This window comes from Corythoichthys intestinalis, chromosome 1, assembly GCF_030265065.1.
Source record: "Corythoichthys intestinalis isolate RoL2023-P3 chromosome 1, ASM3026506v1, whole genome shotgun sequence".
NCBI classification, from domain to species: Eukaryota; Metazoa; Chordata; class Actinopteri; order Syngnathiformes; family Syngnathidae; genus Corythoichthys; species Corythoichthys intestinalis.
In genome coordinates, this window is record NC_080395.1 from 41,506,067 (window position 1) to 41,533,239 (window position 27,173).

General features: G+C 39.7%; 1 protein-coding gene across 1 annotated transcript in view; it reads right to left on the reverse strand.

The window, feature by feature from the left end:
* Positions 1-232: 232 nt before the first annotated feature.
* def8 (differentially expressed in FDCP 8 homolog) overlaps positions 233-27,173 on the reverse strand; it is a 28,198-nt gene continuing 1,257 nt past the window's right edge. The window contains exons 3-12 of the mRNA XM_057851381.1: positions 19,192-19,286; positions 17,881-18,030; positions 12,526-12,667; positions 12,173-12,337; positions 9,708-9,835; positions 6,770-6,883; positions 6,486-6,566; positions 5,165-5,305; positions 4,907-5,016; positions 233-3,696 (exon numbers count right to left, since the gene is read on the reverse strand). Of these exons, the coding sequence (XP_057707364.1) occupies positions 3,609-3,696; positions 4,907-5,016; positions 5,165-5,305; positions 6,486-6,566; positions 6,770-6,883; positions 9,708-9,835; positions 12,173-12,337; positions 12,526-12,667; positions 17,881-18,030; positions 19,192-19,286 (1,214 nt within the window). The 3' untranslated portion in view covers positions 233-3,608. The remainder of the gene's footprint in view (positions 3,697-4,906; positions 5,017-5,164; positions 5,306-6,485; positions 6,567-6,769; positions 6,884-9,707; positions 9,836-12,172; positions 12,338-12,525; positions 12,668-17,880; positions 18,031-19,191; positions 19,287-27,173) is intronic.

The window sequence follows — 27,173 nt, forward strand, 5'->3', positions numbered from 1 at the left end:
TTCCACTCTTGACAGTGTGAACTGTCAAAAGTTCACAGAGTTCAATGTTTTAAGAACAATAGTCTCCATGAAAAACTACCGTAAATTATGGACTATAAGGCGCACCTGACTATAAGCCGCCACCCAACAAATTTGACACGAAAACTGCATGTGTTCATAGGTAAACCGCACTGGACTATAAGCCGCAGCTGTCATCACTTTATTATGGGATGTTTACACCAAAAGATATTAATTGGTAACACTTCATTTGACAGCAGCATCATAAAACTGTCATTAAACCAAATGAACCGCCACAAAGCTTTGAACCAATTGATTCATTGCTTCAAGACACTTCATTTGTCCATCACTGCTCACTTGGGGGAGACAGTAAACCTCTGCTGCTACCTGCTGTCAACACTGTCGTCGTCCAACGTGCCTCCTAGCATGCATTGCTGCGTTACAGATGTAAATGACATTCAAAATTCACATTCTTTGCTAATTATTTCTTCAGTTACTATTCCAGTTGTTTCATTAATTGCTAGTCATGGTATTTGGTAACACTTTGACAGTGACACATTAAGACTGTCACAAGGCCATTATAATTATCACATGACACTGCCATGAGCATTAATGAATGCTTATGACAGATGTCATTTTGTGTCATCCAGCAAATTATCTCACTTTTGAATGGATGTAAAAGATCTGAGCAGGACATAAATTGAGTTAGTGACATAATTTGCTGGATGGCGCTGTCTGTCATAAGCATTCATTAATGCCCATGATACTGTCATGTCATAATTATGGCAGTCTTATGATGCCGCTGTCAAATAAGCCGCACTGGACTATAAACCGCAGGATTCAGAACGAGGGGAAAAAAGTAGCGGCTTATAGTCCGAAAATTACGGCACATTTCCAATCATTCCTACAAACACAGCATCTTGGCTCACCAGAAGGTGCCTCAACATTTCAGGTTGAAATACCTGATAAAATTCAAATTATTAGTATGGCATCAATCTGCAACACATTTACATGAAGACATTCAGTGCCATTGATGGCAATAGACGTCCAATCCATTTGAACTGGGAAGGGCAGAGGCATGTGTGAATGTGCTTCTGGGATTTAACAGTAAACTGCAATACTGTCAACGTACTATTTCCCATCCTTTATTGAGCCAAGGTGCATATTTTACATCAAAACATTACAATAGAACGTCTGGCATAACGTTCACCGTTAGTAGATGCCATCCATATTACAGTATATTTTCGTGCATTGCTCAACATGATTTTCTTTTCAATAAACAACAGAATGACACCAATGATGTCCTTTGTTTGAGTAGAGGGTTTAAACAGTGCATCACGCTGAAAAATAACACAGCAGAGTAATCATTTGAAAACAAATATTTTAGGTCAACATTTACACATCATTAAAGGTGTCCTCTGAACATCTTTCGGATAAAATGTGCTTCTTGTATATTATGATAAAAAAACAAACAAACAAAAAACAATTAATACATTGCCAAGTATATTACGATGTTTGGTGTACAGCTTTTTGTAACATGTTAATCTCTTAGGCACATTTTGTGCACAAGTATTCACATCTACTGGGTTTGAAACATACAGTGGGGAGAACAAGTATTTGATACACTGCCGATTTTGCTCGTTTTCCCACTTGCAAAGCATGTAGAGGTCTGTAATTTGTATCATAAGTTCTCTTCAACCGTGAGGGACGGAATCTAATACAAAAAACCAGAAAATCACTTTGTATGATTTTTAAATGATAAATTTGCATTTAATTGCATGAAATAAGTATTTGATACATCACAAAAATCAAACTTAATATTTGGTACAGAAACCTTTGTTTGCTATTACAGATACCAAAGGTTTCCTGTAGTCCTTGACAAGGTTTGCACAAACTGCAGCTGGGATTTTGGCCCACTCTTCCATGCAGATCTTCTCCAAAGCCTTCAGGTTTCGGGGCTGCTGCCGGGCAACACAGACTTTCAGCTCCCTCCATAGATTTTCTATCGGGTTCAGATCTGGTGACTGGCTAGGCCACTCCAGGACCTTAAGATGCTTCTTACGTAGCCACTCTTTTCGTTGCCTTGGCTGTGTGCTTTGGGTCGTTGTCATGCTGGAAGACCCAGCCACGACCCATCTTCAGGGCTCTCACTGAAGGAAGGAGGTTGTCAGCCAAGATCTGGCGATACATAGCTCCATCCATCCTCCCCTCAATATGGTGCAGTTGTCCTGTACCCTTGGCAGAGAAGCAGCCCCAAGAAATGATGTTTCCTCCTCCATGTTTCATGGTTGGTATGGTGTTCTTGGGGTTGTACTCATCTTTCTTTTTCCTCCAAACACGACGGGCCGAGTTTAGACCAAAAAGTTCAATTTTGGTCTCATCTGACCACATGACCTTCTCCCATTACTCCTCTGGATCATCCAGATGGTCAGTGGCAAACTTCAGATGTGTCTGGACATGCACTGGCTTCAGCAGCGGGACCTTGCGTGCGCTGTAGGATTTTAATCTATGACGGCGTAATGTGTTTCCGATAGCTTTCTTTGAGACTGTGGTTCCAGCTCTCTTCAGGTCATTGACCAGGTCCTGCCGTGTAGTTCTGGGCTGATCCCTCACCTTCCTCATGATCAGTGATGCCCCACGAGGTGAGATCTTGCATGGAGCCCCAGAACAAGGCAGATTGAGCGTCAACTTGAACTTCTTCCATTTTATAATAATCGCTCCAACAGTTGTTACCTTCTCACCAAGCTGCTTGCTTATTTTCCTGTAGCCCATCCCAGCCTTGTGCAGGTCTATTATTTTATCCCTGATGTCCTTACACAGCTCTTTGGTCTTGGCCATTGTGGAGAGGTTGGAGTTTGTTTGAGCATGTGAACAGGTGTCTTTTATACAAGTAACAAGTTCAAAAAGGTGCAGTTACTTCCGGTAATGAGTGGAGAACAGGAGGGGTTCTTAAAAAAGAACTAAGAGCAGAAATATTTACTAGTTGGTAATGTATCAAATACTTATTTCATGCAGTTAAATACAAATTTATTATTTAGAAATTATACAATGTGATTTTCTGGATTTTTGTATTAGATTCCGTCCCTCACAGTTGAAGAGAACTTATGATACAAATTACAGACCTCTACATGGCTTGCAAGTGGGAAAACCAGCAAAATCGGCAGTGTATCAAATACTTGTTCTCCCCACTGTATCTCTGGAATTAGTCCACCATTTGGAATGAAATCCGACAGGGCTTGTATCCTCACAAAAACAAGCACATTAATGATTTAACCATACTATATATAGATTAAAATTGAAGTCACATACTGAGGAACGATGGAAAAACAACCCTGTAATTCTAAATATCAAAAATGCATACTTACTTCATGTTTTACAGATGGACCAACACTTGATATGTAGAGTTTTTACCTTTACATTTCAGATTTCCTTTGTAGAAATCTTTACATAAAATACAAGCCAGACTTATAAATCCTGCATGTAACATGCACGATTATAAAGACAATAAACCAAGAGATCACAAAATATTTGTTATATATGCTTGTTGCCAACCAGTGTAAACCAAAAATTCACAGGGATGAAAATAAACTCCGCTTCCTTCGCGTGGTCCTTCAAGCATCTTTTGTGTCCTCATCCTGTTTACGCTCAGTCATTCGGGCACAACGTGGACAAGTTGTTGAGTTGTCATAGTAACAATCCCTAAATACAGAAAATTAGCTTTTATCAATTAATGATAAAAATATTTATGGTGTTGTTACTGGAATAATACAAGTAAAGCACAATAAGTTGAGGCTTTGCAAAATTATAAAAACTTGTTACTGTATCATAACACATTACTACAATAAATAAATGAATCTTAAATCCTATATTGGGGATATTTCTTTTCATACATAGACTTCATAATGTATTGACGGGACACGGGGCGCGGGGCCGATTCATAGGGGGCCTATCTCCTTCAAAGTTCACCGAGTGGACAAAGAGTAAGAGCTTTTTACGTTGACATTCGTGTGAATAAATGCTTAAATCCCTCAATTCTTTACAGATATGGTTGTAAAAAAGTCTTGATTCTTGGTTAAAAGCAAAAAAACGGGCAGTGAGCATTTATTTTCCGTAAATATGTTGAATATGCTGCTAGTCTTGCAGCCACTGTGGCGCCGCCTTATAACCACAAAGAGCTTTTTTAAGTTGAAATTCTTGTAAATAGATGCTTAAATCCCTGAATTTTTTTATAGACATGGGCGTAAAAGAGTCTCGATTCTTGGTTAAAAGCAAAAAAAAAAAAAAAGGGCAGTTAGCAATTATTTTACGTAAATATGTCGAATGTGCTGCTAGTCTTTAACCCACTGTGGCGCCGCCTTATCACCACAAAGAGCTTTTTACATTAAAATTCTTGTGAATAAATGCTTAAATCCCTGAATTCTTTATAGATATGGATGTAAAACAGTCTCGATTCTTGGTTAAAAGCAAAAAACGGTGCAGGTAGCATTAACTATTGCGAAGTATAATGCCAATGCTGTAGCAGATAATTTCTCCCATTGATTTTTTTTCACAATGTTTCAAAATGCATGCATGGTACGAAAAATATAATATTTAAATTGAATCCTCGAACAGATCACTCCTGAGTCAATCCTTCCTGTTTGTATGCGTTACAGCTTTCGTACTTTTTCAACCTAAATCCGGCGTTGGGTCACTGCATGTGTCTGAGAAGAACTAAGACCGACTGCGAATAACTGAAGCGGAGTGTGGGGCGGCGCCCTACGAAAAGGCGTGCCGCAGTGTCTGGGGAATCTGTCCCGTCAATATATTTATGAAGTCTATGTTTCATCTTTATACAGTTCAAACATAAATTCTATCCATTACTAAAGTCAGCATTGTCAGCAGAATTTCCTGAATAGAACATTCGACAAACCTGTGGAAGACAGCTGAGCAGTCATGGCAAACTGAGGTGTGACTGTCAAAAGGAAAGAGGATATCTCCCTCCTTACACAGCTCACACACAAAGCCTTTGGCCTGGCAACGCTGTGTGACCATACAAGTACAAAAAAATGTGACTGGACACTTTGGAATTGCTTTTCGTTACAGTTTCCGGGTGTACCTACTGTTATTGTTGAATAAAAGTAAGGCAACGATCGAAAATAGTTCAAGTGATGTTTTTCTGTGCACTCACGTCACAATCCAGTTTGATGTGTTTCGCAAATGTGGTGTGGACTTCTGTGAGGGAACAGCTGAGTCGCCCGCTGAAGATGTCAATCAAATCCTGTAGCGAGTACATGTCGTCGTTCTCCACAAAATGCTGGCGGTCCTGAAGCTAGAACCAAAACCCAAAATTCAGGTTTTTTGTATTAAGGCGGGAGTACACATAGAAAAACCAGAATGCCACTGCCTTCTTTACACTGTACAGCTGTTTTAAGGCAGGCATCGGGAAACTGTCTCGCGAGCTATATATAGCTCTTTTGATGAGCGCATATGGCTCTCTGCCAACCAATCATCTCAAATGTCGAACCTGCCGGCTCCCTTGACATGAACCAGCTATGATGAGCTGATGGCACATTCGCACTTGGACACTTCAAATGTGCATCGCAATATTATGCTTCAAGTTGGGTTGCATGTAGAAGGGAGCGATCGCCTTGTGCGTTAATTCACCACTCCGCCAGCCGCGGGGTCGACACCTCCGGACTCGATGCTGAGCGAACTGGAGTATATAAAAAAGACATAAGGGAAAATTAAACCACGAAAGGGAACTAACTGCGTGGTACCCTGACTCACACAGGCGCTTCACTTTCGTGACTTTTTGGACTGTCAAATTGTCACAGCTTCCAGGAGAGCGGGCTCACGAAACGACTGCCCGAAAGGCTCCGCCTGTCTCGGCCACTGTTACGCACACGTCCCCCTGGTCGTCCCCGATTGTGGTTTTCTGTTCCAGAAAATATACGCGACACCACACCATGTTTCTATTTTTTATTTTCCTTGTGGTGAGTGCACAACTGCGCAACAATTGTAACAACCAAAGTAACGATGTTAGACTTCTCAAGATTTATTTCAATAGCAACCCGGCGACTACTAGTAAAAGCAGAGTGTGACCACCCTCTGCTTCCCGTGTAATGCAGTCAAATGCGTTCACGACAGAAACTGCTTACAAAACGGACTCAGACAAGCTGGCAAAAGATAATAGAATATACAGTGTTTTATGTGTTTACATACACACATAAACATACACACTGTATGGCTCTTGTGGAATCACATTTTAAAATATGTTTTGTTTTGGCTCTCGCAGTCTAACAGGTTACCAACTCTTGATTTAAGGGATTACAACCCAGTTGTATTCTGCATTTTTTTTTCTGTTAGGCCTTGACGCTTGGGGATACAGGGATCCATGTTTGACCAAAAACTCTTCCCCACTAGATGGTGCTACTGTATAGGACGTGTTATAGAGGCAACCATGAACAAAGCAGGTCAAAGTTACAGAGGATGGACTAGTACATGCCTACCTGCAGTAGAAGTCGAGCTTCCATTGCTTCCTTGCAGGTAATAAAATATGGTTTCATCAGTAGAATATCTTGACGAAGTTTCTGTAAACACAAAATTTGTTCTCCTTTTAGTGATTGAAAAGAATTAACACCAGTCAGTGGCCTTAAAACAACATTATGAATATTTCTACAAAGCATCAGTGTGTACTAATTAATGACGACTGTGGAGGGGCACAAATAGCTACAAGTGAGTACTTATCTTATCTAAAATATCAAAGGACTCAAAGTAATGCCTGCCAACTCACTCTGATCTCAACCAGCTCCTCCACAAAGTTAAAGAGCAGTGGGTTGATTTCCTTCAGCTTCAACACAGGCCGTGACATCATCAGCGCTAAGTAGCGCAGTGAGGATCGACAAACCTAAAAAGAGTAACCGGGTCACACTCGGAAAAGTTTGGCAGAGAACACAGCACCACTTTCACAGACTCTCAACACACATCATGTGCCTCTTTATTTTACCCTTGTGTTGACCATAGAAGAACCTTTCCAAATTGGCAAATGCATGAGATTATGCTGTGTAATTGAATTCAAATTCAAAATCCCAAGTCACAGCTGTTTGACTTACTTTTGGTAACATGAAAAATGCATTCAGTTTGTTTTGTACTGGTAGGGTATCTATTAGGGGTATCCTTATTGCTCTCTTATATGCAGGGGTGAAAGTGGGCCGGAACGCTGTTCCGGTGTTCTGACGAATGGGTATCCCTTGTCAAAGTAATATCCCCGCTGTTGATAGCAGCTTAATGTTGAACAAATCTACTTTACGTTTTGACATGTCTATCTAGATCTATTATAGACATATTGTTGTATTAAATATTTAGATTATCTCGCTATAATCTCAATATTCTTGCTTGAACAATAAACACCATTAAAACCAGGCAACCCACATGTTTACTGCTAATCAGACAACATCCACGTCCTAACGCTATAATCTCGCAATATGATCAATATTCTATTCTATTCTATTCTATTCTATTCTATTCTATTCTATTCTATTCTATTCTATTCTATTCTATTCTTTCATGCATATACGTAATTGCTTAGAGTTTAGTGGTCAAAAGGCACTATGAAATGGAGGGGCGTGGCTGTCGTGCGCATGCTTAGTGGCGCTTTGGATATCAATCTGACTGGGATACCCATTCGTCAGAACACCGTCAAGAAGTTCGGCGATGGAACGGTGCTTTGATCCCGAAAATATGTCAGTAACTGTCAAAACCTCATGCTAAAAACAACATGTCTGTCCATAAGTTCTCTATTACCATCAACAATGTACTGATCTCTCCTTCTACTCAGGTTAAGACTCTGGGTGTCATCCTCGACAGCACGCTCTCCTTCCGGTCACATATCAACAGCATCACCAGATCAGCCTATTTCCACCTTCGCAACATTTCTCGTTTCTTCCCTCCTCTCACCCGCCATACCGCTTCCACCCTGGTCCGTAGTCTAATAACTTCCCGGCTCGATTACTGCAACTCACTGCTCTTTGGTCTCCCTAACAAGTCCCCCCAGAACTCAGCAGCACGCCTAATCACTCGGACCCCCGCAACACACCACATCACCCCCATCCTCCGTCAACTTCACTGGCTTCCTGTCAAACAAAGAATCAATTACAAGATCCTCATCATCACCTTCAAAACACTCCATGGCTTGGCCCCTCCCTACCTTTGCAATCTTCTCTGTTTAAACAATCCACCCCGTCCACTTCGCTCTTTCACTATCCTCCCCCTTTCCGTCCCCCGTGCCCACCTCTCCACCTTTGGTTCCAGAGCTTTTAGTCAGTGTGCCTCCCAGCTCTGGAACTCCCTACCCCCTGATCTTCGCAGTATATATACCCTATCACTTTTCAAATCCAGACTCAAAACACACCTGTTCACTCTTTCTTACCCACCATAACCCAGAGCTCTGTTATATCTTTACTTCTATTTATTGTGCTTTTAATCTTTTATCCTTTTAATATCTTTTGTTGTTTTAAATGATTGTTTCGATCGTACTGTGATTTCATGCCTCTTGTGAAGCGTCTTTGTGTGGCATGAAAAGCGCTCTAGAAATAAAATGTATTATCATTATTATTATTACTTTTAATGTTACTTGAGAACACCGTCAACTGCGTCAGACAGTAGGCATTTTGTGTTGGACAAGTTCTGAAATAAATGATAAAAACCTGACGAAGCTGGCAATGTTACCACAATAATAATTATCACCTTAACTTATAAATACTGGTGAACGGTGGTCGTCGGAGATCGTAGACATTTTACGGCTGTATTGTTGAGCCAGTTCACAGATGCGCACCCCACGCTCATATTTTTCTATCATTTGCATTTTGTATTTCAATGGTAAGCGTCACCTTTTTCCTTGTTTCACAACCCGTGCCAACCTTTTTGAAACCTGTGTTGATTTCTCTTACAAGAAATTCCGCCGTGCGCCCATCTGCGGTGCTGTCATGTTGTCGTATTGCGACCATGTCGCCGGATGTAGAAACAAATGGCGAGTCAAATTTTACGTCTGATGTCGAAAAGATGTCGAGGTACCACTGTATATATGTTCTTTAATTTGCTTAATGTCTCATTTATGAAGCATTTATGATGCATTACATGCAGTTCTCGTGGTAAGATAAGTATAACTAAAGTGAGATTGAACACAATAAGGTTTTAAACAATTTTTCACTGCAATGAGGCCCCGAAATGCTTGTCTCAAATGTTTTACATTTAGCAGTATAATTTATGTGCATTTTGGACTTATTTTTGCTCATTTACCTGTGTTAGGCTACTTATTTCCTTAACATAAGTAAGTCAATGTTTGTGTTATCTTCAAAATGTATTCCATTTCAATGTGTATAATGTAATTTTTACTTATTTTGTTCATGTATGTTACTTTAAAATACAATTGTGAATGAAAATTAGCTTCTCATGTATGCCTTGTTACAGTAAGTGTAAAGCAGTAGCCCAATGCATGTGTAAAACCTTTTTTTTTTTTTTTTTTTTTTTTTTTGCATTTCTGTTGTTTTACTAGGTTTTACCCCCCCTTTAAAAAAAAAAAAAAAAAAAAAAAAAAAAAAAAAAAAAAGACATCTGGCTCCGCGGTGACCCTTTTTTGTCAGGGAGTTCCGGCAAGAAATTCCAGCCACTTTCACCCCTGCTCTTACAGTATATGGAACAGATACGAAATGCAAAGTAGTACAGAAGTGTACCTTGCGTGGTTCAAACTCCCAGTTGTGGATGACTCTTGCTGGGATGATGGCTGTGTCATTCCAGTGACACGTGCTGCAGAAATACTGCCCAGTATAGTCACACTGTCTGGCCTCACTTGGCACACCCCCTATCAGAAATCCGATGAATGCGTTAAACTTCCTGACCACAGGTTATAGAGTGTTTCACAAGCAAAACAAAGAAGATGTAAGAAACTAGTTCTATCAATAGCAGATCATTAGAGATTTATTTCATTGAGCTAAATATGCATAATGAAACTGTCAATGACATTAATTACAATGATTTTCAGATGCAGTTGTTTCTTTTGCTGAATGAAATGCAGTTAGAGGTTGCTTACGGTTTGAGGGTGTTTTTCTTCAGTTGGAAAATTTTAGTCAAGGTAAGGGACTTGTGAACGGTTCTAAATGGCAATCGATTTCCGCAGAAAATATACAGGCATCTGTTACGAAATTCTAGAAAGATTAAGGTGGAGATAAAGTTCATCATCATGTAACACAATGACTCTTAATGTAGTGAAAAATTCAAATATGGTGATCAGTGCCAGGCCTCCCAGTTAAAATGGCTTAAACATATATTGCTAGAGGTGTGCAAAATTTCCGATTCTTAGATTATTCGCGATTCGGCCGTGGAAGATTCGAGAACGATTCACAAACATCCAAATTCCGATTATTGAAATATGCCAAGTAAAGCAGAAGTACGACACACTCAGCGCGCCGCGCGGTCTTCGGTACGCAATTAGGGACGGAGCGAGAGTAGCTAAACATCATGCTTCTCATTACCCGGCCCCTCGGGTAAAGCCAATGCTCAACTCACGGCTCTAGCTCAACTCATGCCACGAGATTAAAAAAAAAAAAAAAACAACAACATACCTGACTGCTGCCAAAAAGCTGCTACAAGCCACATTATGTTACGGTAGATATCATTTATATAGGACTGGATGCATTATAGCTTCGGTATCGTTACCAGCACATCTACAAAAAACTAGATGCGGGCGTTAGTAACGGCCGCCATCTTAAAGCAGTACACTTCCCTGCAAGGCTGTTGTTGCGAACCTTCCAAGCGAACCTAATTAACATTTTATCTAAAATACTCCTAAATCGGTAAAATATTGACTTGAATCTATCTTTAAAATAGTTTTAAAACTTTTACATGTTGAAAGTAGACAAAAGAGAAATTATGGAATAACAGGAGCAATTTTAACAACTTTAACGGTTGATTCACAACATTAAATTAATTGAAAGTAGTTTAAAGCTGCTGATATAGAATGGGGACTGGAGTTTTTTATTTACTGTTATTTTTGTATATTTGTTTACTGCTATATGTTAACTTGATACTGAAATAGTAGTTTGGTTTAGCCTGAGAGGATTTTGGAACAATTTTGGAACTAATGTACAAAACAAATAAAAAAAAAAAAAAGAAGTGGGGTGCATCAATAATCATTTTATAATCGAATCGGAGCCTCTGAATCGTAATTGTAATCGAATCGTTAGGTGCCCAAAGATTCCCAGCTCTATATATTGCTATTAATGGCACTAAAACATTTTCAGATTCACTTTTATGTGGGTAAAATTGATTTGATGTCTGTTGCTGTCAACGGCAGCGAGTTTCAAAAAGAGTGAAGGCTACTTGTCATCCACTGTTTCTTTTGAAGCAATTACTTCACAAAATGCTCATTTCCTTATGTAGACAGCTAATTTATGACCGCTGACATTTGGCTAGCCATCATAGTGTAACTTTGCTGCTTCCAGATCAGATCATCAGATCAGATCAAGTGAATGTTATCTTATTCAGACGATATCCTGTGCTTCTCACAAACTGCTATTGTGTCTTCCTGATTTTTTTGTCAAGGACTACAGCTTCAAATTAAAGCTGGGTGCACCAATTCTTCTTTGACTAGTCCACTGCATTTCAAAGAATCATCATCTAATTATTGATAGAAATTAATGAAAAGATGGAAGAAGAGCCTGTAAAGCCTGACTTGTCTGACATAAAGACATGAGGGGTGTTGAATAAGTGGGACGCCTCACTGGTGAAAACCGCTACTCCTCTTTTTGTAAAACTTAGAATCATTGATTACTTACTTATGCTTACATAACCATCCATATTTCTTACTCTTGAAAGATTTTAATCATCTGTTATAATTTGTGTTGCTTTTCCTTCAATAAGATGTTCTACAGTTCTTATCTGTTCACGGCGATAAATTTGGTATTTTTAGATGTACCGATACAAAAAAATCCAAAAAAACACAGAAATCGACACAATTCAAATGACCTAATAACTATTTGACAAAGAAGAAAATTAGGAAGTGGAGAAAAAAAATAATACAATTTCAACACGTTTTGGCACAGACTAAAATTTCCTCAAGTATGAGGAAGAGTCCAATGTTGTTCCCTGAGCTCGCTTTGTATCATATCTGTGAATTGTTTATCTGCACATTCATACTCACTCAATGAAATAGGTGAGCGGCATTCGGCACAACGATAGTCTTGGCGGTCCAGACCGATCTCGGGGCAGATGTTGAGCTCATACTCGGACTGATGGCTGACCTTTGACCTCACACAGGGCTTTGTGATCAGGTTCATACACTTACTATGGCAGCGGTAATAGCAACCTGAAGTAGACAGCGACAGACTGACAGTGTACATGCAGTAACATTAACACATTTAACTCAGTGGCTGCCATTGACGGTGGCGGATGTCCTATCCATTTTAACAGGGAATGGTTATAGCGCTCTTTCCAAACTAGATTGTGCATATATCGCCATCAATAGCAGTGAATGACTTTAACACAGTGCCTCACCTGTGCAAGTGTACCATGTCTGAATGAGTCCCCAGATGATGGTGCTACATTTGTCACACGTTTGTTTGACACTCTTGCTCTTTTCCTTGGAAAATCGGTGCTCTAGAACCATTCGTAGATTAGGCTCATCCTCATCAGGATCCTTATTGGAGACATAGTGTCAAGAAAAATATTGTTTGTACCATAGTTTGAGAGCATACAATTAAAGAAAACAATGTGTAGAAAATTCCTAAATGGAAGGGCATTACAGTAAGTAAAACCCTGCAAAAATTTCCAACTATAAACTTTGGATTTCCAAAACAGACAGAAATGTGTTCTACACAATGAAGAAATAAAAAAATAAATAAATAAAACAGACATTTTTCAAAATGATGCTTATACTTTAGCACGGTAACACTGTACTGAACACTTTTACACTTGAACCAGCCATTTAGTGAAATGATACAGACCTACACATTTGATTGCATTTTTTCAATGTTTAGAGATGCACAATGTGGGATCGGTGGCCAAAAATGGTACTGCAACTACATCAATTTTTACTAGTATACTAGTATACAGTGGTACCTCGACATACGACACATGATCTTTTCGACATCCCGTGTAAAATTTGACTCGCCATTTGTTTGTACATCCGACGACATATTCTAATTACGACGATGTAAGACAGCACCACAGTTTCACCACAGACGGACTAATGGCAGATTTTCTTGTGAGAGGAAACAACATGGGTTCCAACAATGCTTGTGCAGGTGGTGAAAGAAAGGAAACTAGGTGATACTTACTATTACCATTGACATGAAGATAGATATGACAGAAAAATATGAGCGTGGGGTGCGCATCCGTGATATGGCTCGCTCAACAATACAGCTGTAGACTGTCTATGACGGTCTTCCTCCGTTTGCCAGTCTTTATAAGTTAAGGTGGCAATTATTATTGTGGGAATATCACAAAAGAAATCGCCAGCTTCGTCAGGTTTCTAATCATTTATTCCATCAACTTGTGCCTAGTGTCCCCCGGAGCAAGTATATAAAGTCAAAGTCAATTAAAAAGGCTCACTCTTTGAAGTCAGCCACGCAATGCGTTCAGGTACACCACGCAAACACATTCCCCACATTAGAACGCGGTTTGTTACGTTATTACAGGAATTATTATTATTGTCAATATCATTAATATTGCTATTATTATATTATTATTCAGATTTTTATTAATTATTTATTTGTTTTCCTCTTTGTAATTGATATTTGCAATACGAAGTTAACTCGTTCCAGGACCTTGTTTGTAAGTAGAAATGGTCCTACGTCGAGTAGGATTTTCCCATAAGAATACATTATAATTCCATTAATTCGCTCCACAGCCTGAAAACCTACACTAAATTCTCAATAAATACTGATGTTACTATTGCAAATATCAATTACAAAGAGCAAAACAAATACATTATGAATAAAAATCAGAATAATAATGTAATAATAGTAATAATAATACCATTAATAATGTAACAAACCGGGTTCTAATGTGGCGAATGTGTTTGCGTGGTGTACCTGAACGCATCGGGTGGCTGACTTGACGGAGTGAGCCTTTTTTCCCCCCAAACTCCCCCGAGGCAGTGCACATTAGCAGTGATTTGACATCAACAATGGCAGCCTGCAATGGCACGAGGATTTATGGTCGCATTTTAAGTATAATTCGACCAAAAGAAGAACGCATTTCACTGTCCCCGTGGGAGATCACGGTGAAAAAGTGTGAAAACTGCGACTCTGAAGCGCCACCTCAAAGTCGACATGCTGATATTTAATTTATTTTAAGATATTATAAACCTATAGTTTTATCCAGCAAATAATCCGTTATCATTTTAATACGTATATACCACATTTTTGATGAAAAATAGAGCACCAAGTTCAGGCTAATATTTTAGTTTATGTGCCCTGCTATTATGAACGAGCCTATGAAAGCAAACAATGTGCAGCCTGCTAACATCATGTTATGAGGAGAGCATTTGGCTATATTTGATGATGCAGCAACTGTCTAATAGATAGTGTAAAGACGTGTTGCTGTTCCCTATAGGTTTAAAATGACAGCAAATCTTAGGCTACGTATAAACTAGGACGGATAATGGCCTTAAACGTCTAATTAGTTGGACTATATGACATGTCGGCTACAATTATCCGGATTAGTTAGACGGATAATGTACAGTGGGGAGAACAAGTATTTGATACACTGCCAATTTTGCTGGTTTTCCCACTTGCAAGCCATGTAGAGGTCTGTAATTTGTATCATAAGTTCTCTTCAACTGTGAGGGATGGAATCACATTGAATAATTTTTAAATAATAAATTTGTATTTAACTGCATGAAATAAGTATCTGATACATTACCAACTAGTAAATATTTCGGCTCTTAGTTCTTTTTTAAGAACCCCTCCTGTTCTCCACTCATTACCGGAAGTAACTGCACCTGTTTGAACTTGTTACCCGAATAAAAGACACCTGTTCACATGCTCAAACAAACTCCAACCTCTCCACAATGGCCAAGACCAAAGAGCTGTGTAAGGACATCAGGGATAAAATAATAGACCTGCACAAGGCTGGGATGGGCTACAGGAAAATAAGCAAGCAGCTTGGTGAGAAGGTAACAACTGTTGGAGCGATTATTATAAAATGGAAGAAGTTCAAGTTGACAGTCAATCTGCCTCGTTCTGGGGCTCCATGCAAGATCTCACCTCGTGGGGCATCACTGATCATGAGGAAGGTGAGGGATCAGCCCAGAACTACACGGCAGGACCTGGTCAATGACCTGAAGAGAGCTGGAACCACAGTCTCGAAGAGAACTATCGGAAACACATTACGCCGTCATGAATTAAAATCCTACAGCGCACGCAAGGTCCCGCTGCTGAAGCCAGTGCATGTCCAGACACGTCTGAAGTTTGCCACTGACCACATGGATGATCCAGAGGAGCAATGGGAGAAGGTCAAAGTCAAATTGAACTTTTTGGTCTAAACTCAGCTCGTCGTGTTTGGAGGAAAAAGAAGGATGAGTACAAACCCAAGAACACCATACCAACCGTGAAACATGGAGGAGGAAACATCATTTCTTGGGGCTGCTTCTCTGCCAAGGTTACAGGACGACTGCACCGTATTGAGGGGAGGATGGATGGGGCTATATATCGCCAGATCTTGGCTGACAACCTCCTTCCTTCAGTGAGAGCCCTGAAGATGGGTCATGGCTGGGTCTTCCAGCATGACAACGACCCAAAGCACACAGCCAAGGCAACTAAAGAGTGGCTCCGTAAGAAGCATCTTAAGGTCCTGGAGTGGCCTAGCCAGTCACCAGATCTGAACCGGATAGAAAATCTATGGAGGGAGCTGAAAGTCCGAGTTGCCCGGCAGCAGCCCCGAAACCTGAAGGCTCTGGAGAAGATCTGCATGGAGGAGTGGGCCAAAATCCCTGCTGCAGTGTGTGCAAACCTTGTCAAGGACTACAGGAAACGTTTGGTATCTGTAATAGCAAACAAAGGTTTCTGTACCAAATATTAAGTTCGATTTTTGTGATATATCAAATACTTATTTCATGCAATTAAATGCAAATTTATTATTTAAAAATCATACAACGTGATTTTCTGTTTTTTTGTATTAGATTCCGTCCCTCACAGTTGAAGAGAACTTATGACACAAATTACAGACCTCTACATGCTTTGCAAGTGGGAAAACCAGCAAAATCGGCAGTGTATCAAATACTTGTTCTCCCCAATGTAGGTGGGTAATGTTACCCGCCCCCTAAGCGCCGCCTAATATGGACTGCTGTTTCCATACAACATTTGGATACTCAGGCAGGGACGTCATGCTGTTGCTGTTTTTAGTGCGGCATGACAGCATCGTAAACAATGGAGGCGGACGATCACGACGAGGCATTCCTGCTCTTCTTTGTTTTTCCACACATTTTTCTTGAACCTTCAGACTACGTCACAATAATGTGCTTCAATTCAGTGCCCATTTGGGGTCCTCCCACCGCGGATGAGGTGGAGATGAGCATTTTTTACAGAGCTCATCTCCCGAGTTGTCTTCAATCAGCCAGCTGCAGGGCTGGCCCTCCCAACTCAATGACGACCGAACATGAGTACTGTATAGAAAAATGGAAAATTAAACCCCGAAAAGTGACCTGCGTGGTACCCCCAGTCAAATAGGCGCGCGATCAATTTTATTTTTCCCCCCCAAGACATTTCTGCCTGTCAAAACTGTCGCCACTTCCAGGATCACCTGGTTGCGGCTTCCAGGAAATATACGCAGCGCCACACCATATGTTTCTATTTATTATTTTCCAAGTGGTGAGAGCGCAACTGAGCACCGATTGCAACATCCAAAGTAATGATGTCAGGCTTTTGTTGTTTTATAAAGATTTATTTCAATCACAACTCGGCGCCTGCTCGTGAAAGCCGAGCGTGCTCTCCCTTCACTCTCGCTCCTGCGTAATGCGTTCAATTGCGACCACGAAAAAAAAACAGTGATCACAAAATAATGAGTCTAGAAGGTCAAATAATTTCGTAATTTGTTTAGGAGTAAACCGCGGGATGACGAAACACACGAGGCTTCTCCTTTGTACGCATGCGTAGTTTGTGCAAATGCAGGTGTACCTTGCAGAAGTGGGCGGGCCTTAAATGCACCTTAAACAAAGTGTGGACAGCTATAAAAATAGTCGGCAAAATACACTGGAGAAAGTTATCTGTCCTAGTGTAGACGTAGTTTCAATTGACCTACTGTTTCATATGCTGGTGTTGTGCAGTAATGAGCAGACGTGACTTCTGTGGTTCATGTCAACTTTTTTAATACCCCGAAAATACTCGCACACTTTGCACTCGATATCACAAAACAGCAACCTACATGTACTACGTTAGAGCCCCCAAGTCCAATGCCATTGGCTGCGTGAGCCCAGGGTGATCATGAGACACGTAGTCCATATACTACAGTATATAAGGTTGTACTTTGGATTATCATAAGTCTTTAATGGAGCCCATTTTCCCCACTTGATATTAGATATTACGACCAAAGCATTTGTAATTGCAATCATTTTCTGGGAGAAATTGAGCATTATCTGACAGAATTGCAGGGGTGCCAGCAGTGTATATACTGTGCTAAATTTATTAACAAAGACTTTTTCCATTTTTCTCTTCAGTACCAGAAAGTGAGTTTTTGAAACTCCCCTGTAGCAAAGCAAAACCTCTCCAGCATTAAAAGGTATTCAGACCTACCATTCTGAGTTCCAAAAGAGAGGAATAGAAAAGGTTAAAAAATAAATAAAGATGCAGTGTACAGTGATTAGTTTCTTCAATTTACATCACATTAAAGTTTTATATTGAAAGAACTGACCTTCAACTCCTGCAGTTTAAGCCGAAGATGGATCAGTTTCACCACTGTGTCCTTTTGTCTTTCAGAGTGTTCTGGCAGCTCCAAGATCAGTTTCTTGCATTCCTCAATGGCCAATTTCAACTGCTCTATGTCGGAGGCCACAAATGAGCCCTGCAGCCAAAGGATAGATTTAAAATGTGATACACTGCAAAGGATAAGCTAATGAGTAATAATCTTGGAATGAAACAAACACAAAAGACTTGCGTTCTCTTTGAAATGGCAGAATCACGACATGCCCTTTCTAGAATTTGTGCCTCCAACCCAAATACAGTCATATGAGCTCACAGTGCTACCAAACATAATATAGTAACCCTTTAAAAAAAAATGCAAGCCTAATTTTTAAGAGGTAAGCCTTCTCAAACAGCTCGTCATGTAACGGGCCATCTGACTGGATACACAAAAACTGTAGCTTCTTCTAAAACTAGTGTTGATTAACTATTTGAAGTAGACCTGAGGAGAGTAAGACGGATGCCTAGTACTAATAGCCTCGACCATATGGAGGTAGAGTTGTGTCTTTATTATTCAATCCCCCAAAAATTGCTTCAATTAAAAAAAATGTTACTTCAATCCAAATACATATTTTCAATTAAAATAAGTCACTTAAATCAAAAAAGAGTGAATGCAAAAATAAATCTGGGACTCAAAGCATTTGAAACTATTATTCTTTGAGTTTTGCACGGTGGCTTAGTGGTTAGCACATCTGCCTCACAGTTCTGAGATCAAGGGTTCAATCCCGGGCTTCGGCCTTCCTGTGTGGAGTTTGCATGTTCTCCCCGTGCCTGCGTGGGTTTCCTCCGGGAACTCCGGTTTCCTCCCACATCCCAAAAACATGCATGGTAGGCTGATTGAACACTAAATTGTCCGTAGGTATGAGTGTGTGCGTGAATGGTTGTATGTCTCCTTGTGCCCTGCGATTGGCTGGCAACCAGTTCAGGGTGTCCCCTGCCTACTGCCCGTAGTTGGCTGGGATAGGCTCCAGCACCTCCGCGACCCTCGTGAGGAAAAGCGGCATGGAAAATGAATGAATGAATGAATGATTGAAGTGATTTCTTTGATTTTAATGAAGCCACTTTTTTATGGGATTGAATGACTTAGACACACACTACCCCAAATGCTTTTTTTTTTTTTTGAGACTCAAATTTATTTTTCATTCAAACACATTTTCTTTGTTGGAGTGACTTTTTTGATTGAAAATATATATTTTGATTGAAGCAACTTTTTTTTTTGATTGAAGCAACTTCACACCCCCATAGAAATAGACCCACTGCTTACCACTGGTCTTGAAAAGTGGTCCTCAGCTAGCCCAAGATCCATGGTTCTGTCTGAACTTTGAATTATAGTCCCAGAAAACAGCTCCTGCCGGTCTTCTGCAAAAGAAGAGAAAAATAGAAAATGTTACTTTCACACTTCCCACACGAGTAGTAAGCAAACTGTCGTGCACTGACGTACTTCGCTATTATTCTAAACAAAACAGCACAACGCGTGACTAACTCTTCCGCAGTGTCATTAAAACTACTGCTCATGAAATTGTCTCTGGAGTCTGGACTTTGGGCTTTCCTCTTTGTTTCTTTCACACTTGCTTCGTTAAAAGCTGTTACGAAATCGCCAATATATATATATATATATATATATATATATATATATATATATATATAATATGCTTAACAATGTCCACCATTGACTTTAGTTTTTGAAAATGGGAAATACAAGACTACTTGCAGTGGGATAATATTTCAACTGGAAGGGGATGGCAGTGAATGATCATATTTCTGTCCCATTGACAATAATAGACGTCCAGTGCATTTAAACTTGGGGGTCTGCAATTTCATGGAAATAATTAATTTGTATTTCAAAAGCCCTCCAACAGCAGTCATGTAAAAAAATAATCTAATAAACGGTGATAATTTGATTGATATATTTAGAATCAGATATCCATTTAGATCTTTATCTTTCTTCTAGGGCTGTCAAAATTATCGCGTTAACGGGCGTTTATTAATTTTTTAAATTAATCACGTTAAAATATTTGACACGATTAACGCACAAATACCCTGCTCAAAGAGATTACAATGATAGCACAGTGAAACGTATACTTGTGTTTTTCGGAGTTTTGGCTCCCTCTGCTGGCGCTTGGGTGCGACTGATTTTATAGGCTTCAGCAACCATGAGCATTGTGTAAGTAATTATTGACATCAACAACGGCGGGCTACTAGTTTATTTTTTGATTGAAAATTTTACAAATTTTATTAAAACGAAAACAGGAAGAGGGGTTTTAATATAAAATTTCTATAACTTGTACTAACAGTTATCTTTTAAGAACTACAAGTTTTTCTATCCATGGATCGCTTTAACAGAATGTTAATAATGGTAATGCCATCTTGTTGATTTATTGTAATAATAAAGAAATACAGTACTTATGTACCGTATGTTGAATGGATATATCCATCTTGTGTCTTATCTTTCCATTCCAACAAAAATATGGTATATTTTATAGATGGTTTGAATTGCGATTAATTACGATTAATTCATTTTTAAGCTGTAATTAACTCGATTAAAAGTTTTAATCGTTTGACACCCCTACTTTCTTCACCAGCTGCTTAGGGAATTGGCCTTGGCAGCTGTTTTGCTTGACTCGGGGAAAAAAAAAATCAAGATATAGTGCTTCTTAAGTTCTTTGATTTACAGGTTTCCACAAACACACCTTTATCGCAAATGAACTTTCCTATTGAAATGAATGGAATTGCCATGAACTCGTTCCAACGACCCACAAGCACGCCACAGTTGTTTTGTTACATTTTAAACAACGACAAAAAAAACAGCACTGTATTGAGCTGTTGCACTGTAAATTACGACAAGTATAAATATTGACAGAGAATTTCTCATGAGAAAAAATCTTGTTAGTGAATCAAGGATCCCCTAAAAGTTCCACTTAAATTTAATCTTTTTTTCCCCTTATATTCCACTTGCGGTTATGGGTGAGGTGAACTCTTAACTCTACTCATTGCTTGCAGTCAACACAGGCACCAATATGTCCGCAATTGATTACCATAATTTTCTGACTATCAGCACCTACTTTTTTCCCCTCATTTTGAATCCTGCGGCCTATAGTCTAGTGCGGCTTATTCGTTGATTTATTTGGGTTAATAGGTAACACTTTATTTGATAGCGGCGTCATAAGACTGCCATAAGACTTTCATAATTATGACATGATTATAACACTATTATGCCATTAATGAATGCTTATGACAAACAACATTAAGTATTATCCGGCAAATTATGTCACAAACACACCAATCATGTCCAGCTCGGATTTTTTGGCATCTTTGCAAAAGTGAGATAATTTGCCGGATGACACAATACGACATTGTCATGTCATAATTATGACAGTCTTACGACAGTTTTGTGCCGCCACTGTCAAATAAAGTGCTACCGAATACCAGAACTAGCAAATAATGAAACAACTGCAATAGTAACTGAAGGAATAATTGGCATAGAACATGAATCTGTAGCACTGCAATGCATGCTATGAGGCATGTTGGACAACAACAGTGATGGCCAAATGAAGCTTCTTGAAGCAATGAAGCTTTGTAGCCAGTTGGTTCAACGCTTCATGGTAGTTAATTTGGTCTGATGACAGTCGTATGATGGTGCTGTTGAATAAAGTGTTACCGGTTAACATCTTTTGGTGTAAATATCCCATAATACAATGAACACAGCTGCAGCTTATTGTTCAGCACGGCTTATCTTTGAACAAATGGCGTTTTTGTGTCAAGTTTGGTGGACTATATTGTCTAAAAATTTTGGTAATCAGCCCTGATACAAAAAAAAATGCTAACCAATAGTTTAGTATAAAAAAAAAAAAAAATAAAAAATAAAAATGACAGCACCTCAGAGCAAAACATATCAAAAGCATACAAGGAAATTTAGTCAAAATGTTTGAGGTTTAACTTGTTGCTCTTCTTACTAAAGTAATGCCTACACAGGGTTTTAATTTCCTCTAGCCAAACAATTGCCTTAGCAACATCTTTAATAAAATAAAAAACTTTCTAACTGGGTCATTCACTTTCCATAATCCATCACGGAATGATTTTTTTTCCAAAGCAAAAGCATGGTAGACTATTATTATATTTAATAAGTGCACAGACTTCTTAGAAAATGACAAAGACTGTGACAGTTTTCTCTCCTGCAGTCTAACCGCTGGTTGCGTGAAATCATGTCAGCATTTTCATCCGGGGGAGGGGTCAAACTGCGGCAGGTCATCCATTTTTTTGCAGTTTACGGCATCAACTGAAGTGAGTGAACATTTGACGCAGCCCGTGACATTTGCCTGCATTGTGTTACGGTACTTATATTCTAGAGTGGGGAAAAATCTCGAAATAATAGTAAAAATAGGTCAAACAGAAGAAGCCTTGTTGTTAGCACTGCTATTCAATTTACAGAGTTTTATTTTTATATTTTGAGAGATGTTCTCAAAAATAATATTATCCTTTATGTTCTGGAAAGATTGAGCCTGTGGCAGATTATTTATCATTCTTTCCAATGTTTTTTTTTGGGTGGGGGGTGTACTGAAATGGCATTCATCCTGTAATTATTTCAAGTCACAGCAATCACACAACAATACTTATTAACTTATTGGCTGTCACTGAGAGCGAATGTCAGTCCAATCCATTTGAACAGGGAGTTCCAGTTCAAATAGATTCGCTGGTCACTGCCATCTATACCAGTTAAAATGGAGTCTATGTCATGTCACTGCCATCTATACCAGTTAAAATGGAGTCTATGTCAAACGCCCCCCAGCCCCCGGCATTTCAACTATCCAAGTTAGGCTTCATTTGGATAAGTGCATTACGAACTTATTTGATTTCTTCCATTTTTTGCTTGACTCTGAGCTAAACCATGTAAAATCACAGTGACCCAGTGAAGTTGAAGGCCTAAGCTATAAATCGTTTTTATGACTTATTTATTTATTTATTGATTTGAGGATGATTTAATTTGATTTAATTGTTGCTGTTGCAATTGTTGTTATTAGATTATTCCAGGAATAGCGATGTGTTTCTTTGTGAAGTTATTGCTTTGTATTTGGGGGCTGACTGCATAAATAGGGGGTAAGGAAAAGAGAAAAAACTAGAAAAATTAGCTTTGTTCAACATTCTATTCTATTGTAATTCTTGGAAATTTAAAAACAAAAACAGAAAAAACACGTAGACCTGGCGTCCACATACATGTACAATACATTTTGGGTCAAGTAGGCCACAATATTAAAGGGGAAATTTCACAGCAAAACTAATGGCCAGATATTAAAAATATGCAATCAAATCTTCAAACCTGTTTTGAAATAATGCAGCGGTATAGTATTTTTTTTTATTGACCAGTGGCCTATACTACGAAGCCAGTTTTCTGGCTTAGCAGGGTAACTTCGAGAGTAACTTCATCACGTGCGACCTAAGTTCGCAGCTAAGCGAGACTACGAAAGGTGGATATGTTGGAACCGAGAAGTGTTGCCATGGCAACACACGCCACACGACAAACCTGGTCGTCTCAGAGTTAGATCTTGCTTAACCCCAGAATTCTAATTAACCACGCTATAATTAAACAGCACTCCTCCGCGGACGTGTCCTCCTGACAATGACAGCATACCTGGACGACCCGTACGACATTGGCGCGCGGATTGTGAGGGGCTCTCTTCGGAGTGCACGGGTTTTTGGAGACCGCCAGAATCCGCTGGCGTACCCGGAAGATGTTCTCCATGAAAGATTTTCAGCTGAGGGAATTCTTTACCTGTGCCAACTGATCGAGGCGGACGTCACTATAATGTAACCCGCCGAAGTCAGGCCCTCACAAACGGGCAGATTGTGTGCCTCTCCGTGCGCTCTTTCGCCAGGGACAATATATGCATTCCAATGGTGATGCTGAATATCTGCGTAAGAACACTGTATGCCGTGCGATTCGAAGTGGGATATGGAAACGCTTCAAATTGATCGTTGAAATTGCTGAATGTAAACGAATGCGGAGCTTTGCTCTCATATACAAGAAATATATTTAACGGACTTTTCCAGCGTTATTTCGTTGTGTAAATGAGTTAATAATAATCATAGAAATATGTAGACTATTTAAACATTGAGAAAACTTGCGTTTTTTTCTGCCAACTCGAAGAGATTAAATTAAATGTCAAATCCACTGATAGGACAGACGCACAAATATAAAAGATATAAATGTTTATTGAATACTCATCTTACAGTGTTGTTTAACTGTGAAAATTCGTTACAAAAGACGGGCTTTAATTCACGCAACAACGCATGGCATCCCCGCATTTCCTTCTTCTCCTGAGTCCTCACAAAGATAACATAACATTTTGGAGGGGGGTTTGGGTCGGGCTCGGGCCTGCAAATCAAGTTAATTGATCGGGCTCGGGTCGGGTCGGGCTTGATTTTTTAGGCCCAAACTAAGGGGGGGGGAAAAAAGGACATACGTATTCATACAGTCAATGGGACTAAACATACAATCATCCTGCTTCATGTGGTGATGCACATAGGATAAATTATTTCTTACTGTTAACGTACCAAATCTTATTTTATTGTCCTGACAGCAGGCTTTATTTCTTTGCATGGACATAAGTAAACTGGCATATTGACGCATTCACAAATCACACGATCTGTAAATTCGCTGTCAACAGACCCGTCGCGCTCTACTCGCTGAAACGGTGTTCGATTTCACGGTGAGGGTGGATTTTAATTCCTCATAACTCCGCATGATCATCGCGCATTCCTCCTCCGTGAAGTAAGGTGCCCGTGCCATCGTCACAAGTAGTGTTTGACTCTGGTCTCCGCCCCCTTTTATGTGAACGCGCAGTAACTCTGACTGGGTTGACACAGGTTCGACTAATCAACCTCATAATCAGCGTCGTAGCACCGACTGACCACAAACTAGACAACCAGGTTTTGTCAACTCTGGTTACCCGCTGGTAAACTGGATTACTTCTGGGGAGGTTGAACTCAGTTCGTAGTATAGGCCACAGGGCTCCAGACAGCCACCAAATGGTCGCATTTTGCAACTAAAATTATAGCCAGTACAAGTATTTTTTTCATCTAATCGCAAATGCGCGACCAGTACCTTTTTTTTTTTTTTTTTTTGCTGACAAGCTCCTTCACAGTTAAATCCACTAGTTGGCGCTAACGTAACGAGCTGTTTTGCAAAAAGACAAATACAACAGAAAAAAAACAAGTTGGAGCCTAGGTGAGTGATGTGTGGAGCGGGTTATAATTGGGGTAGCGGGAAAACTTAACAGCACTTGCAAACAATGGCGAAAAGGACAATAAGTGACTTTTCGGAATGCAACATTTTTCCCTTTAAAATTTGCTATACAAGTGTGGCCAACATTACCCGAAAAGTTTTATCCACATACGTGGATGCCATATCTCAGTTATACCAATGATATGTACAGTGGTACCTCTACTTAACAACGCTTTTATAGGCAGAATTTTCAGGTTAGGACACACCTTAATGAGAAAATATTGCCTCTTGTTACGAAAGACGTTTTAGCACACGAAAGTCAAAAATACAGTTTGGCTGGTACTCGCAGCTCCCAGAGTTTACTGAACGTAACATACTTATTGCTGCTTTGCCATTGACTAATACCTAGCATTCCTGGCATCCATTTGGTTAAGGAGGCCCTCTACTGTATGTGTCTGTGTGTATCCCAGCGTACTCTTCATTCGCCCCTCATGTTCGGACAGCTCTAGATGAGTGTATTAACTATTATTTAACTCTATTCTTGGTTTTTTACATTTGGCACATCTCTGATTTTATGTTTATTGTGCAATAATCTAATTGTAACATATATTTGTTACATGTTTTGATGCATTTTAATGCATTATAAAAGATTTATGTCTGAATTTTGGAGGGCTTGGAACGGATTAGGGCATGTTGTTTTGGTGAACACCCATGTTTCATTGTCCTTGACAGTTCATGCTAGCTAGCCCTCACCGTAAAGGGATCCTCGATCTCAAAGACAAGTAATTCTTAAAAGATAAATGTTAGTATGAGTCATAATAATTTGATATTAAAACCCATCTTAATGTTTTCGTTCCAATAAAATTTGTAAATTTACTAATAGGTGGCCATTCTTGTTGACGCCGCATTGCAGTGATGTCACCGGGCCCGCTGCCGAACTTCCAGCGTGTCACTCGTTAGCTACCCCAACATGTCGTTGGTTCTGCCATTCCAATTTGAACCAGAGCAGAAATGTGGAGAGCAGGACAGCATTGTCGGTCGTTCACAAGACGAGCAGCAAAGGCAAAATGAAGAGCAGGAAATACTTGATAAGACAAGATTTGGGCAAAACTGGTGATGTACTTGCAGCAAGTGCATCTCAATGACAACGGAGCGAGAGAGCGTATGCTGTTGAGAACTCCGGTTTTTGTTAGCAGATCTTCAAGGTGAGCTATTGCGTGATCAAACTTATTCCAATATATTTATGTAGATTGTTAGCATCAAGAGCTGTCGTGTGCTTTACATACAGTACAGGCCAAAAGTTTGAACACACCTTGTCATTCGTGTATTTTTTCTTGCATGACAATTGACATTATAAACTCTCACTGAAGGTAATAAAACTATGAGTTCACACGTGTGACAGTTAGGAGTCGTGTCATGGCTGACTGTCCTCATTAAATTCGTCATCTGACAGGAACAAATCCTGGGATCGACCTGATGAACTGACAGTAGAGGTGAATTATTAGCTTCCTTTGTGACTAGCGGTACACCCGAAGGTTGGCATACCGTTGTAAAAACAGGACCGGCTTGCCTGCTTAAGAGAGCGGCCAGCAGTTTCCTGTCTTTGGCGCTTTACATTTCACTCACTTTCCGAGCGCGTTGAGGCTTTTAGTGAGTGAAAATAGTTGGAAAACCATTTGATTTTAGTCTCCGCTTATATCCAGCCGCTCCAGTGAGCTTTTTCATAAGTTGACGACGACTAAAAGCCTCGAACGCGGTAGGAGAAAAATTGCGAGAACAAAGCCTTGGGTCTTTGGGAAGTTTTGTCAGTCCACAGGCATTTTCCCAAACCTTTCTCCTCTTCTTGTCAATAGGAAATCTGTGGAGACTCACATCACTCCCCTTGTTTCCATTTGACTGGAAATTGCATCCAAAAGCAGCACATTGTGGCATTTTACTTAGCGAGTTTAGGCAGCAATACACAATTGCTGTACACAATTAGAAACGTGCCAAATACGTCCTCACTCCGAGCCCGCAAAACATGGCGC